At 34.1% G+C, this 16,767-nt stretch overlaps 1 protein-coding gene across 1 annotated transcript; it reads right to left on the minus strand.

Annotated features, from left to right (window-relative positions):
* Positions 1 to 12,156: 12,156 nt before the first annotated feature.
* LOC137746141 (probable membrane-associated kinase regulator 4) lies at positions 12,157 to 13,616 on the minus strand. The gene has a single exon (XM_068486222.1). It carries the CDS (start codon positions 13,450 to 13,452, stop codon positions 12,346 to 12,348), a length of 1,107 nt encoding a protein of 368 aa, XP_068342323.1. The 5' UTR covers positions 13,453 to 13,616; the 3' UTR covers positions 12,157 to 12,345.
* Between the last annotated feature and the right edge of the window lie 3,151 nt (positions 13,617 to 16,767).

Genomic DNA, 16,767 nt, shown 5'->3' on the forward strand with positions numbered 1-16,767 from the left:
TGGGTTTGATGTACACTGGCGTCATTCATCATACGACTGCGGTTGTGAAACTTTGTACCAACTTTATTTTTATTTTTGTGTTAGAGATAGAGGAGATATACATCGAGTAAATGAATGATACAAAAGAGTCGAGTAATGATCGAGTAAGAGAGAAATGAAATTTTATTTTCTGTTTAATCTTGTCACGTATGGGCTGTGTTGGTCTTTTATGCTTCATCTGTCGTGCTTTCATAACAGCCATTAGATGAAGAATAAACGGCCAAGATGGATGTTGTTCCGCAGAATGTCTCTCTGCCACGTCTTTGCATTCGAACACGATCCACTACATCAACTGGTTGGATTGTGTATGGCCACAGTTGCACTGCTCGAGCAATCGTCTTTGTTTTCATCTGGGCTTTTGAAGGAAATTGAAGGTGGTGACGGATCGATGATAGGATTTAAAAATTAGGTTGTGCTGGGAAATATTTCAAACTGGGAAAGATGATAGGTTTTGCTGGGAATCGATAATAGGATTTGCTGGGAACCCAAAGATTTCATCTGTGCAATTTTTTTATTTTATTTTTTATTTTTTATTTTTTTGGAAATTAGGTTTTGTTCTAATTTGGGGGGTTTTTATTTTGAAGATAGGATTTGAAAAGTATTTGGATTTCTAGATAATTACATTGAATTCATATCTAGTATTGTACCAAACAAAGTATAAATAATATGGTCATTATCCGATACTGCACCAAACGTCCGATTAATTTAGTCAGTATTATACAATGATTATTTATTCTATTCGATTGAAATAATCAGTACAATCCGAACTGCCAAACGAGACCTTAGTATCTCTCTCTATTCTGTTGATTTTTTTTTTATTTGTTCAATCTAAAGATCGTACGAGAATAATAGAGTGCATGGAGAAAAATACGATTGCAGAAATCATTGTATGAAAACAAATAAACAAATAATTAAAGAAAACCCTTTAGGGAAATGAGGAGGGCCTCCTTATCTTTGGTCCTTTTTTTCTCTTAAAAAGGGTAAACACAAGAGGATAAAAAGAAGCCTTTATGCTGTCCTCATTTTGTAGGTGGTCATGTTAAAAGAGGAATCATGCAGAAGACCAGAATAAAAGCAGAAGCAGATGAGAAACTTGCAGAAAACGTTTAAATATCTCTCAATTTGGAAGTGGAATAATAGTGTGTTTTTGATGCCTTGAACGGTTGAACCGCTCTCCAAGCTGACAGACACCACATGCAGACATGCTCCACTTGCTCACAGCTCCCATTATTGCCACATACATAACATGTATAGAGTATTTGACAGTTAGATCTCTAGTTAAAGATATGACGACTTAGATTCAGCGGTTAAAAGTATCACGTTATAAGATATTATCTAACACCGTAGAATTTTCGGATCCGTTACTATCAAATTCCATTGGGATGTTCCAGAAATAAATTATTTATGAGGAGAAAGATTGAAAGAAAAATTAGTACTTGACTAAATTCCTTTGTGTGATTCTTAGAGCTCTGATCTCTTCAAATTTCAAATTTGTGTTATGTATAAGGAACACACGACCTATCCTTCTGACATTGTCTTGGAGAGAAATTCCATCTTGGAACCGGTTGTATTCTCTTGTGTATATTTCTCATTCAGTGATCTCGTCAGGTATTAAAAGAGACATATTATGTAACAAAAAATACATAAAAAAATGGGATACTTTGGATGCGGTCTCTAGTCCCTAACACTCTTTGACTAATGGTATTCAAAGTTTCTTGACTTTGTACACCTCATTATATTACTATTAGTATTTATATTTTTATCCTTTTGACATTAATTGTTTGATATTTTATGAGATTTATAATGCTATAAATTTAAAAATCCTTATTATAATACTATTAGAAATGGCTACAATAAAAATTCAAACATTTTGATTGAATAAATGGAAAAAAAAATATGTAACAATATTAAATAATAAATGGCAAAAGAATGTATCCATAGTGTTGAAAACATAATGTATCCATAGTGTTAAAAAAATTGGTATATTTTACACACAAAAATTGGTACATTTCACATATAGTAAAGTGGCACATTAATAAAAAAGAATGGGTACATTATAAATAAATTAGGGTACAAAAAAAGATTAAAAATTTTTTAGTACAAACGAAATTTTAAAAAATATGGGCACAAAAAGAAATTAATATATGGGTACAAATTAAAACTAAAAAGAAAATAGTACAAATTAAAAAAAAAATTGCAAATTAAAAGTGTGACATCCCACATCGCCCAGGGGAGTGATATTTAAATGTATATTCTCATCCCTACCTAGCACGAGGCCTTTTGGGAGCTCACTGGCTTCGGGTTCCGTGGGAACTGCGAAGTTAAGCGAGAAGGGGGCTAGAGCAATCCCATGATGGGTGACCCACTGGGAAGTTGCTCGTGAGTTCCCAAAAATAAAGCTGTGAGGGAATGGAAAGCCCAAAGCGGACAATATAATGCTATGGTGGTGGAGCGGGCCTGGGAAGTGATCTGTCCCAGGCTGAGATGTGACAAATTGGTATCAGAGCCTAACCCTGGCCACGTGTGTGCCGACGAGGACGTCGGGCCCCTAACGGGGGTGGATTGTGACATCCCACATCGCCCAGGGGAGTGATCTTTAAATGTATATTCTCATCCCTACCTAGCACGAGGCCTTTTGGGAGCTTACCGGCTTCTGGTTCCGTAGGAACTGCGAAGTTAAGTAAGAAGGGGGCTAGAGCAATCCCATGATGGGTGACCCACTAGGAAATTGCTCGTGAGTTCCCAAAAATAAAGCTGTGAGGGAATGGTAAGCCCAAAGCGGACAATATCGTGCTACGGTAGAGTCGGGCCTGGGATGTGATCCGCCCGGGTCGGGATGTGACAAAAAGTGGGTACAAACTAAAAATATAAATATATGATACAAAGTTTAGCCATAAAATATAAAGGAGAAATTAGGTTCTCATCTTTCTTTTTCTATTTCATTGATTAAAATCCTATTCCTTTTCAATTTTTGATCAAGGAATAGGATTTTTAGTTTAGCCATAATATTTATGACTAAATTTTTTATCATATATTTTTAGTTTTAGTTTTAGTTTGTGCCCATTTTTAATTTGTAATTCTTTTTTAATTTATACCAATTTTCTTTTTAGTTTTAATTTGTACCCATATATTAATTTCTTTTTGTGCCCATATTTTTTTAAGTTTATTTGTATTTGTACCCATATTTTTTTTATTTGTACTTTTTATTTTTGCTAAATGTACCCATGCTAATTATATGTACTTATTCATGTAAAACTTTTTATTTTGTTATATGTAGAATGTACCATTTTTTTTATATAAAATCTATTCAATTTTTTTAATCCATTTTTAAACTTATATGGGTACATTCTTTTGTTCTTTGATTTTAAAATGTATCCATGTCAAGTTTAATCGAAGAAATTTACTAATGTTCTTAAGCCTAATATCTTTTTTTTTTTTTTTTTTTTTTTTGTGATTTTGAAGAATGTACCCATGAAGAATATATATATAAACTGTCACATCCCAGGCCGGGGCCGATCATTTCCCGGCCCCGCTCCACCACCGTAGCACGATATTGTCCGCTTTGGGCTTACCATTCCCTCACAGTTTTGTTTTTGGGAACTCACGAGCAATTTCCCAGTGGGTCACCCATCATGGGATTGCTTTAACCCCCTTCTCGCTTAACTTCGGAGTTCCTACAGAACCCGAAGCCAGTGAGCTCCCAAAAGGCCTCTTGTTAGGTAGAGATGGGAATATACATATAAGAATCACTCCCATGGGCGATGTGGGATGTCACAATCCACCCCCCTTAGGGGCCCGACATCCTCGTCGGCACACACACAGCTAGGGTTAGGCTCTGATACCAAATTGTCATGTCCCGGCCCGGGCGAGACCACTTCCCGGGCTCGACTCCACCGTAGCACGATATTGTCTACTTTGGGCTTACCATTCCCTCACGGTTTTGTTTTTGGGAACTCACAAGCAACTTCTCAATGGATCACCCATCATGGGATTGCTCTAGCCCCCTTCTCGCTTAACTTCGGAGTTCCTACGGAACCTGAAGCCAGTGAGCTCCCAAAATGCCTCGTGCTAAGTAGGGATGGGAATATACATTTAAGGATCACTCCCCTAGGCAATGTGGACATCCCACATCGCCCAGGGGAGTGATCCTTAAATGTATATTCCCATCCCTACCTTGTGCAAGGCCTTTTGGGAGCTCACTGGCTTTGGGTTCCATTGGAATTCCGAAGTTAAGCGAGAAGGAGGCTAGAGCAATCCCATGATGGGTGACCCACTAGGAAGTTGCTCGTGAGTTCCCAAAAATAAAACTGTGAGGGAATGGTAAGCCCAAAGCGGACAATATCATGCTATGGTGGTGGAACGGGCCCAGAAAGTGATTCGCCTCGGGCCGGGATGTGTCATTTGGTATCAGAGCCTAACCCTGGGCGTGGTGTGTCGACGAGGACGTCGGGCCCCTAAGGGGGGTGGATTGTGACATCCCACATCGCCCAGGGGAGTGATCCTTAAATGTATATTCTCATCCCTACCTTGCGCAAGGCTTTTTGGGACCTCACTGGCTTTGGGTTCCATTGGAACTCCGAAGTTAAGCGAGAAGGGGACTAGAGCAATCCCATGATGGGTGACCCACTGGGAAGTTGTTCGTGAGTTCCCAAAAACAAAATCGTGAGGGAATGGTAAGCGTAAAGCGGATAATATCGTGCTACAGTGATGGAGCGGGCCCAGGAAGTGATCCGCCCTGGGCCGGGATGTGACATAAACACACACAATAGTGTATTTATATTTTAATATTTTTAATCCCACAAATTATGGTTTTTTATTTAAAATCTCATTTATATAAACAACTAAAATTTCTATTTTTTTTAATTTAAAATGGATACTTTGGATGCAGTCCTTAATCCTTAATATTCTTTGATTAAAACCTTAATAGTATTCAAAGTTCGATCAAGGTCCCTTGACTTTGTACACCTCATTATACTACTATTAATATTTTTATTTTTATAGTTTTGACATTAATTGTTTGACATTTTATGAGATTTATAATCCTATAAATTTAAAATCCCTCATTATAATACTATTAGAAATGGTTACAATAAAAAAAATTCAAACATTTTGATTGAATAAAATGGATAAAACTATGTAAAAATAAGAAATAATAAATGGCAAAAGAATGTATCCATAGTGTTTAAAAAAATTGGTACATTTCACATATAACAAAGTGGTACATTAATAAAGAAGAATGGGTGCATTATAAATAAATTAGGGTACAGATAAAAGATTAAAAATTATGAGTACAAATGAATTTTTTAAAATATAGGCTCCAAAAGAAATTAATACATGGGTACAAAATAAAACTAAAAAGAAAATACTACAAATTAAAAAAAAAAATGTTGCAAATTAAAAGTGGGTACAAACTAAAAATATAAATATATGATACAAAGTTTAGGCATAAAACATAAATATACCATATGTAATTTTTCTATCATTGATTAAATATACAATGTCACGTGACGTTATATACATGGGTACAAACACAAATAAAACTTTAAAAAATATGGGCACAAAAAGAAACTAATATATGGGTACAAATTAAAAATGAAAAGAAAATTGGTACAAATTAAAAAATATTTGCAAATTAAAAATAGGTACAAACTAAAAATAAAAATATATGATAAAAAATTTAGCCATAAATATAAATATACTAATTGTAACATTTTTAACACTAAAGGAATATATTTAAAAATAAAAATATTTTATTATTCAAATAATTAATGATGTTATTAATACCCAAGGACCTTGATCAAAAATTCAAAATGAATAGGATTTTAATCAATGGAGTAACAAAAAGAAGGATGTGAACCTAATTTTCCCTTAAAAATATAGTAACGTACATATAAATAAATTATCACATTGATTTCAGGGACCTCAATCAAAAATTAAAAACCGACAAGGTTTCAATCCAATAATATTCATAGCTAAGGATCGCATCCAAAGTCTCCCAAATATAAATATACCATATGTAATTTTTCCAACACTAAATGAATATTTTAGAAATTTAATGTAATTATGTTGTATATTGAAATAATGACATTCATTAAAACCTAAAGACCTTGATCAAAAATTGCAAAGAAATAAAGTTTTAATCAATAAAATAGAAGAAAGACGGATGAGAACCTAATTTCTCCTAAAAAATATATACAACAAAGAAAGTTAAGAATCTCTTTGCCAAACATATAAATGTTATGGTGGGGAACGAAGACCATCTCCAACTGAAGGGTCCAGAGGGCCAGAGGGCCAAAAACGGCCCGAATCAGCAAGATCTTCTTGATTTGGCTCGTTGAGGTACTCCTCTTTGTAAAGCTAAACAATTGTGTTACTGAATTCAGCAAGAGTATCAAGGCATGTAGATTCAGATATACCATGGACTTCATCCATCGAATCAGCTAGGGTGTCATAGGCCATCATTCATAGTGCAACAGTAACCTTTTGATAAGGTGAGAAACCAGGACAACTTGCTATGTCCAGCTTCTGTTGAAAGTGACTTGCTGGACATCATGAAGTAAACGCTTGAAGATGTGACGCCTCATCCGGCAGCGACATCTGAAATCATCTTCTGTGTACACCGAGTTGAGGTTGAAGTAGTTGTTCATCAGATTGGCATGCATCATCGCTCTGTTTCGTGGTTTGTAAGAGCGACCAGCAACCGAGCCACCCCATTGAGGTTGTTCCTTAGTTGGCTGACACACCATAGCCGCAGCCATGGTTGCCACATATTGTGTGTTGCGCCATGCTTCATCTTCTTCATCAGACTCCTCATCTTCTCATCTCATATGCACCCATTTTTCTTCCAATTTGGATTTGTATGAGGACCCCCAGTTGGAATTCGAAGAGGATCAAAAGTTGGAATTCATTGTAAACTTGAATTGAAAGAGATTGAATTCAAAGGTGTGTGAATTATAGCTCAATATCCATCCTATTTATAGCAAAAAAAATTCAAATCCAACGGCTAGCTGACGTCAGCTAGCCGTTGAATTTGAATTTTTTTAGGCCAAAATTTGTAAAAAAATATTAAAAAATTCTCATTGTTTTCCTATAAATTTAAGTTGTTGTAATTTTTAAATTTAATTTGTAGTTTTTAAATATAAGTTGTAGTTTTTAAATTGAAGTTTTTGTAGTTTTTAAATTTAAGTTGTTGTAGTTTTTAAATTTAAATAATAAATTATGTTTGGCCCTATGGCCCTTTGGTCCTTGGTTGGAGACCCTTTTTTGTGACAGGGCTAAAACGATCCCTATGGCCCTTTGGCCCTCGGTTGGAGATGGTAAGAAATATGGTCATGCACTGTTCATTAAAATATTAATTTCTTGGAGGGCCAGAGAGGGCTAAAACGAGCCATCTGGCCCTCATTTGGCTAGAGATGGTTTGAGTTTCTTGTTATATGTGCTTGCATTGTATGTATGTGTTTCGTAGTGCTCTACAAATGAGTTTTCTACATCTGGTCATGTCAAAAATCTTGCAGACAGTTTCTCAAATGAATGTTTAGTCAAAATCAAAAGAAAGAGAAATGGAAATACTAAAATGTTCTTGGCCAGAAAATGCCATTTTCAATCCTTCTTTAGTTCTTTGGAATTTTGAAAATAATTTTGGTGTGACATTCCTTTCACATTTTTTTTATAGATGTTTTTTGGTTTAATTTAATACATTTCTGATACATGTAACATGCCTCTGTGGCTATTCTGCAGAGGAAGACAGGGAACATCTTTGTAGCTACAATTATTTGTGATGTTATCATGTTAACATGAAAGTAATCAAATTAATATGGTGGTTCTTTAAAACTCATTTTTGGTTGGTAATCCTAAACCCTAACCCTTTCTGTGAAAATTTTGTTTGGTCCTTAACATTTAAGCCGTCAAATATGATAGTTTTATCTAAAATATTTAAACTAAACCATCCATTTAAGTAAGTATACATTGATGCTTAGTAAAAACGATATTATGTATCTTTTTTTTTTTTTTTTTTGGTCGAACCCAACTTGACGCAACCTATTTTCAGCAATTCAAAAACCATCACGTAAAACCTTCCAGCAACAAAAAGCCCTCAAAAAATCTTTTAAGAAAAACTTTAAAGAGACAATATTTTTAGATTATATTTTATAAATCATATAAATTAAGATTTTTTTATGTGCTTCGAAATATAAGATATTCTAAAATTTTAATTACTAGATATTTCGTTTAAAATACAGTAGTTAAAATTTGACAGTTAAAATATCTGAAATTTGGGATTATGAGGCCATCCATTGTTTATGAAATTCACCTTACTAATAATGATCGACGGATGAAAGATTGGATTATCTGCTCCTAACTTTGATGCACTACAGACTACAGTAGAACAATATCGCTCCACACCCACAGCGCTTTTGGGTGAAAGTATAAGATGAAGAAGGACATAAAGCCTGAAATTTGAAATAGTCATTGAAATCTAGTGTGACAGAGGTTGCACTTTCTGCTCCTAACTTTGATGCACTGCAGACTACAGTAGAACAATTTCGCTCCACACCCACAGTGCTTTTGGGTGAAGATGATGAAGGACATAAAGCCTGAAATTTGAAGTAGTCATTGAAATAAATCTTGCACTTTTGCTCATCACTTTAAAATGATGATAATGCTCATTATTATATTTATCATCGTTAATAAGTTTAAATTTTGATATTTGTAAATTTTCAATACATACAAAATTCAAATTCATTTAACGTTAATAAATAAAATAGTGAACATTAATCATTAATGAGAGTTTTGAGCAAAAATATTGCTCTCAACCAAAAGCCTAGGCTAGTTTTACCGTACCCTAAACCACTTGAAAAGTTTGACTCACTTTCACACAAAATAGGTTTCCATAATAATTTGGGTTCCCTCCTTTTTTACTGATTGTGTTAAATACATTTTCATTTTCTCTCATTATTTCTACTCCTCCGAAAATTACTTCATATTTTCTTCTTCGAATATAATGTCTACTTTTATTAAATAACGGATTGTTGTAAACAAACTTACATATCATATGTACATCACTATTGTGCCGTCCCAAATCCTGAGCCAATAATGCATTTGAAATTTTTTCATATGTATATGTGCATAGGATAGTACGTGACGGTATACTTATGCCAAGTAAGTTGCTCTTGTTGACAGGGGTCAATAACATTAGTCCATAACTTTTGAGTAGTAAAACACTTTGACATGTTATGGATACATTTATTGGGACAAAATCATCAACGTTGATACATTTTTGGTGCAAAAAAATTTATACTAAAATTCGATTCCTCTTATACTCAAATTCGATTTGATTCCTTTGCTTGTGAATTAGAGTAACATAAAACATCACAGTATCAAAAAAAGAAAAAAAGAGGGAGCAAGTCATTTGTCATTATATGATAAGATATAATTAGTTGTATTCTCTTATTTATATCTCTCTCATTACGTGATAAGAGAGAAGATCACGTAATAAAAGATACATATAAAAATATACAACCGAGATAGGTAAGAATCTCCCCTTACCACAAACAAACATGTAAGTGTTATGGTGGGGAACTGAGTTTATATGTGCTTGCATTGTATGTATGCATGTATTTCCTAGTGCTCTACAAATGAGTTTTCTACCTATGGTCATGTCAAAAATCTAGGAGACAGTTTTTCAAATGAATGTTTAGTCAAAATCAAAAGAAAGGGAGATGGAAATACTAAAATGTTCTTGGCCAGAAAATGCCATTTTCAATTCTTCTTTAGTTCTTTGGAATTTTGAAAATAATTTTGGAGTGACATTCCCTTCACATTTTTTATAGATTTTTTTGGTTTAATTTAATACATTCCTGATGCATGTAACATGCATCTGTGGAGAGGAAGACAGGGAACATCTTTGTGCCTACAATTATTTGTGGTGTTATCATGTTAACATGAAAGTAATCAAATTAATATGGTGGTTCTTTAAAACTCATTTTTGGGTTGGTCCTTAATATTTAAGCCGTCAAATATGATAGTTTTATCTAAAATATTTAAACTGAACATAGTTTTATCTAAAATATTGAAACTGAAACATCCATTTGAGTAATGTATTGTACACATTGATGTATAGTAAAAACAATATGATGTATTTTATTTTTTTATCAAACTCGACTTGATACAACCTATTTTTAGCAAGGGATGTGATATCCACACATCCCTTTTTACTTCTCACACACGCTTCTAATTTTCAACTATCGGATCGGATGAATTGAAGAAGATAAAAAAACAGAAATTAACAAAGGGTGTGTAAAACCATAATGCAAGACCTTTTGACAACCAAAAACCAACAAAAAAATCTTTTAAGGAAAATTCTAGGAAGATTATATTTTTCAAATCATATAAATTAGGTTTTTTATGTGCTTCGAAATGTAAGATACTCTAAATTCTTAATTATTAGATTTTTTGTTTGACATAAAGAAGTTAAGATTTTACGGTTAAAATACTTAAAAATATAGGCTTATGAGACCATTTATTGTTTATGAATTTCACCTTACTAATAATGATTGACAGATGAAAGCTAAATGGATTATCTGCTCCTAACTTTGATGCAGTACAGACTACAGTAGAACGATATCACCCCACACTCCCACAGTGCTTTTGGGTGAAAATAAAGAAATCCTCTTTGTGAGGATCCTTTCCGAATATTTTTTGTGATGATTTTTTTTGGATTATTTTTATGAGGATTCTGAAAATCTTCAAATCGTATCTATTCATCGTACATTATGCGGTCATAAATTATTTTAAATATTTTTATTTAAAATTAAACATAAATAGTATCTAATGAAAATTGGCCGCACGATATACAATGAACAGATACGATTTGAGGATCCCAAGATCCTTACAAAGAGGATCTAAAGAGGATCCTCATTCAAAGGTAGGATGATGAAGGACATAAAGCCTAAAAGCTGATTTTGAGATTTATGTTTATTTAACATGCAGAATTTCAAAGAGGATGAACATTATTATCAATGAAGAAAGTGATTAGCAAAAATATTCCTGTCAACAAAGACACTGGGTTAGTTTTACTCTAAAACCACTAGAAAAGTTTGACTCACTTTAACAGAAAAAAAGTTTTCCATAATAATTTGGGTTCTCTCCTTTTTTACTGATTGTGTTAAATACATTTTCATTTTCTTCTCATCATTTCTACTCCTGCCAAAATTATTTCAAATTTTCTTCTTTGAATATAATGTCCACTTTTATTAAATGACGGATTGTTGTAAACAAATTTACATATCATAAGTACATTGCTATTGTGGCGTCTTGACTCTTGAGCTAACAATGCATTTGAAATTTTTTTTTCACATGTATATGTGCACAAGATAGTACGTGACGATATACTTGTATCAAGTAAGTTGCTCTTATTGACAAAGGTCAATAACATTGGTCCATACTTTTGAGCAGTAAAACATTTTGACGTGTTATGGATACATTTATTGGTACAAAATCTATCAACATTGATGCAAATCTATACTCTCCTCTTACGCTCAAATTCGATTCCTCTGCTCATAAATTAGAGTAACTTAAAACCTTGCCTTCAAAAAAAAAGTAGCAAGTGAATAGTCACACTCACACTTAATAATAACAATGGAAAAGAATCCTGGTCAGGTCCTTTTTATGGGGATCCTAGGGATCTCATAATCGTGATCGTTCATCGTACATCATGCAGTCACAAATCATTTCAAAATTTAAAATTAAATATGAATAGTACTTAACGAAAATTAACCGATGTATGATGAATGGTCATGATTACGGGATCTTTAGGAAAAGGATCCGGATCCTTTTCCACTAAGGAAAACTAATAAAAAAGGTTTAAAAACTTTGAGTTTTAACGATAATAACAAATTAAAAGGTAAAGTAAATAATATCAGAATTACTTTTTAATGTAAAAATATGATTTTTCGTTAACATGAACAGTGCCGAGAGTTTTTCGTTAAAGTTCTTTTCCAACCACAATAATGTGTCATCCAAAAAGTAACAAAAAGAATCAAACAAAGGATCGCGGAAATCAACTCAGTTACAACTACAAAACTTCTCAAGTAGTAAAAAAAGTTGGGGAACCACAGAAAGTTGCGCTAAACTTTTTGATTTGAACAGTTAACAACGCCAAGAACAAGAAAGTCTCTGCTCTAACAGTGCTGGAAAAACGTGCAAATACAAATGCCTATACATCAATCACACTGCATAAATCAGTAATTGAACCCCAAAAATTCAAAAGAGAGATTGACAGAAAAAAACCCCTTTCAATTTCTCAAAATCTCAATCATACAACGCAATCAAATTATTCATGTGTGTTTCTCTCACGGCGTTATTGGATGAGGCCTGGTGAGATCTCTTGACCCCAACAAACTGCATTCTTGAACTGAACAGCTGCTGGGACTGTTTGCAGTGAGCAATTGCTCCTTCTATCGAGCTCTCAAGTTCTGAATTTGCACTCGTACTTCGCTTCAGCAGCTGCAAATCTGAGAACCCACTTGAGCTGAAGGAGAAAGAAGACGAGGAAGACGAAGAAACGGAGGAAGATGTGGGGGAACACAGAGATTGCAGAGCAGGTGTATGTTGGATTGCCCCAGAGAAAGATTTTCTGTGGGTGTTTGCGTTTTCCTCAGCCATTTCTTTCTCAATGCTTTTCATCAGAGTGGTGGATGATATTTGGAACCTGCCATTGTCGATTCTTCCAAATGGGGTTTTCTTGGCCACTTTCATGTACTTGTTGGAGCAAACGTCTGTGACTTTTGAGCCATTTTCTGCTTCTGCTTCTGCATTGCTCGCTGGTTTGGCACATGAGTTGTAGTCGTCTGCACAGGTGGGTTTTGTGAACAGGGACTTCACATAGGCCCTTGAAGCCTTGAGTTTTTGACCCAATGAGGACTGCTTGATCTGCTTCAGCTTTGTGGACCAAGATTTCTTTGGATGATCATTGTGACCACCAATGAAATTCACACACATGTCAGCCGTCCATTCGGAGATGTACTCATCTGAGTTGAGCTCACTGCTGACCCTGCAGGACTCTGAGGAGGAGATATTGCAGGATTGATCCAAGGGGGTGTTGGAGCTTTCCCTTTTGGTGAAGCTTTCACCAATGGCTTCCTGGGTTTTGTTGTTGGAGGTTTGGAGGATCTTTTGGACCATTTGCAGGCGAGGTGGGAGGTGGAGAGGGAGGAGCTTACCTTTGTAGAAGAGTTCATCAGCTGGGGATGTTGTGGTTTCTTTGTCTTGAGAAAGTGTGGACATTTGGAACTCAAACTCTCTGGTTTGTGGTGGAGAGCTGATGGAATAGCACAAGAAGTTGGAGGAAGAGCTCACTTCTATGTCTATGTAGTCTTCATCCGCACTTTGATCACCTGAAGCTTGGCTTCTGGCCATCTCATGCGACCCTTCTCTCTCTCTCTCTCTCTCTCTCTCTCTCTCTAGTTTCTCTCTCTGGATTCTCTCTCTGTGTATGTGTGTGTGTGTGTGTGAAGATGCTTAGCTTATGGGGAGGAGAGCTTGTTGAGGGAAGAGGCAGAGCACCCTTTAAAGTAAAGATGTTGAAAAGTTTGAATAATGCATGTATAATTGAAATAAGATAAATGACAATCCTCTATTAAAGTGAGAATTTCCATAGAGCTCAATTATCTTACAGTCTAACATCAATTCTCTAACATTATAAAATATTGTATTAAAAAGATGAAGTGGTAGAGAGTTTATGAAAAATTTCACTAACGTCTCTTGGAATAAATAAAAAATTCTATTTCTTTTTTCTTTGCATGTCTATCTTGATTCCTGAATGCTTCCAGCAGAAGGGAAAAAATTATTAACCATTATTCCAAGCTGAGTAGCCACACAAACTGACCAATATATATTATTGTTCGTATATCTAGGGCTACAGGACATCCAACTTGTAGCTTATATGGCCTAGATTTTGAACTTCAATAGATTCTAATCGTAGTTTTATGAGTGTCTCGTTAGAACGTATATATAGTATCGATAGAAAATTGAAGTATTGGTTCTTGAACTTTAGTTAAATTAGAATTTTAATTCTTGAAGTAAAAATGTACGAGGGCTGATTTCTAGACTTGTCACATTGTGGAGTATTCTCTCTTCTTCTTTTTTTAAGGAAAACTTATAAAAAGAGTTTGAAAACTTTGAGTTTTAATGATAAGGACAAAATAAAGGGTAAAGTGAATAGTATCAGGTTTGACTTTTTAGTGTAAAAATATAGTTTTTCGTTAAAATAAATAATACTGTGAGCTTTTCGTTAAAACTCTATTATTTTTTTCTTTTCTCTTTTTGTAGTTCTGTTAGAACTTCAGTTCGAAGTTGTCAAAACTTCAGAGTTTAAAAGGAAAAAAGTTCTAACAGAGTTATGTAAAATGATCATCGGTACTTGACACATTTGTCTGATATAATTAATTTGTATTATAATATAGATGGTAACCGGGTTTATATTTTACGGTGCAATTTTAATAGATAAAAATACATGAAAGCTATACCAAGTAGTGGTATTTTAGTATAATGCGATTAGTTTTTGGGTGACAATTTGATGAAATTATAGAGTTTTATTGAGGTGATTCACATTTGAGATTGTTATAATAAAAATGCTGAAATTTATATTAAAAATCGAAGTGTTTAATGAAAAATCACTTGGAAATGTTTCATTAAGATGTAACTAACATGTACTTCTCCAGTTGTTTGAAACTTCTCAATTTTTCTACCAAATACAGTAATCATTTCAAAAACAATCTCAAACATGCTTTGGAGCCCTATGGAACAGATTTTTTAAGAAAGCTGTTTTTGTCGAATAGTGTGAAAAGCGTATTTGGTTGTCTTCTTTTTTCATGTAGGTGCATTTTGGGTTTACAGAAGCACTTTCAAGTCTTGTTTAAGATTTATTTTTAAATAGCTAAAAACAATTTTCGACAATAATAAAAACTTATGATTGAAAATTAAAAATGATTCTAGATTAGAGAAGCACAAACTGTCACACTTTGATCTAGAGATATGCCAAGGATCGACACATGACAACTGAAAATAGCAAAACAATAATACATTGAGTCAACTGGAACTGATACATAATATACATAAGATATTTAGCGGAAACAAAATTACAATAAAGAGTAAAAACCCCTACTCTTGAGTGCATTGCACACACTATCTACGCTCCTTGAAATCCTCTTTTGTAACTAATACATGGACTCTGCAAGAAACAATCCTACACCATGAAAATTGTGCATCGGGCAAAACAAAAATCCAGATAAGTTGTGAAGCTCGTGTGAGTGACAATAGTACAACATATTTGAATATAAGGTCAATCAATCTCAATTATAAAACATTTCACAATTCTTTGCATATATAAGAGTAATCTTTATCTTACTTACAAATCTCGGTTGATTCCACACAGGCATTCAATCTTCTTTTCATGATTGATCCACATAGGCATATATAATAAAGCAACAAGGTTTGCAGGCTAGCACAAATCACAACGCTCTGCATTCTAGACGCACTCATGGAATCAGATAGAATTGATACACAAGATGGGAAGTTGGATTCCAAACTTATATAATAAAATAACAACGTTCACTATTCCAGATGCACTCATGAAATCTTTTCGCATATTTATAACAAAATAACAAGGTTAGTAGGCTAGCGTAAATCACAACATTCTGCATTCCACTTATGAAATCAGGTACAATTGATACACAAGATGGGAAGCTGGATTCCAAACTTATAAATAAAATAACAATGTTCCACATTCTAGACGCACTCTGGAATCTTCACACACACACACACACACACATATAAAATAAATAACAGGGCTAGTAGGCTAGCGCAAATCACAATGTTCTGCATTCCAAACGCACTCATTAAATTGGATTGAACTAAAACACAAGATGGGAAGCTGGATTATACACATACTCCTGGCATACCTAGAATGAAGGTATTCACATGGGTTTCAGATCAACTCATGAAACCAGAAAGAAAGTATGAAGCCTAGGGTTTCAAACATATTTATAGAACCAGAAAGAAAGTATACAACAATACCAGTTCTCTGTTAGCCTTCTGAGTTTGCAATCATTCAAAACATACATACATATCTATATATATATATATATATATATATATATATATCATTTTACAAAACAGATCAATGTCTGGGTAATAACACATTTACAATTTCATGTCAAATCCACAAAGGATATCAACATGGGGATTTTCATTGGTGAACTGCTTATCAAATAATATTAAAGTCACTCACCTGAAGTCCAGACTACTACCAACTAGCACGAAGATAGAAACACTTAGACACGATCAACGCAGAATAAAATACACCAAATTAATTCGGAGCTCGTTGACTAAAAATTCAACCATTGCCAAAGTAGGCCCTGTTAGGGTCAACAATCCTAAATTCTAAACTCCGGAAGATCCGAACATCATATTTTTGTTCCATAAGTTCTCAAAATTCCGACAATCAATAAATAACATGCTGACAATATTGAACGACGATCCAACGGTCGGACTGTCGTTAATTACGAAAATTGAACGACGGTACAATTATTTCAAAAATTGAATAATCGAACCTTGGAATCGAGTTTTAACCAACGGAACTTGAATATGGGCTAAGAATATCTAGCTGTCCAAAATCCAAATCACCAGAATTTCCCACTTGCTGCCATGTGTGGTGGTTTCCAATGACGAAAA

Source organism: Pyrus communis, chromosome 9, assembly GCF_963583255.1.
Source record: "Pyrus communis chromosome 9, drPyrComm1.1, whole genome shotgun sequence".
NCBI lineage: Eukaryota > Viridiplantae > Streptophyta > Magnoliopsida > Rosales > Rosaceae > Pyrus > Pyrus communis.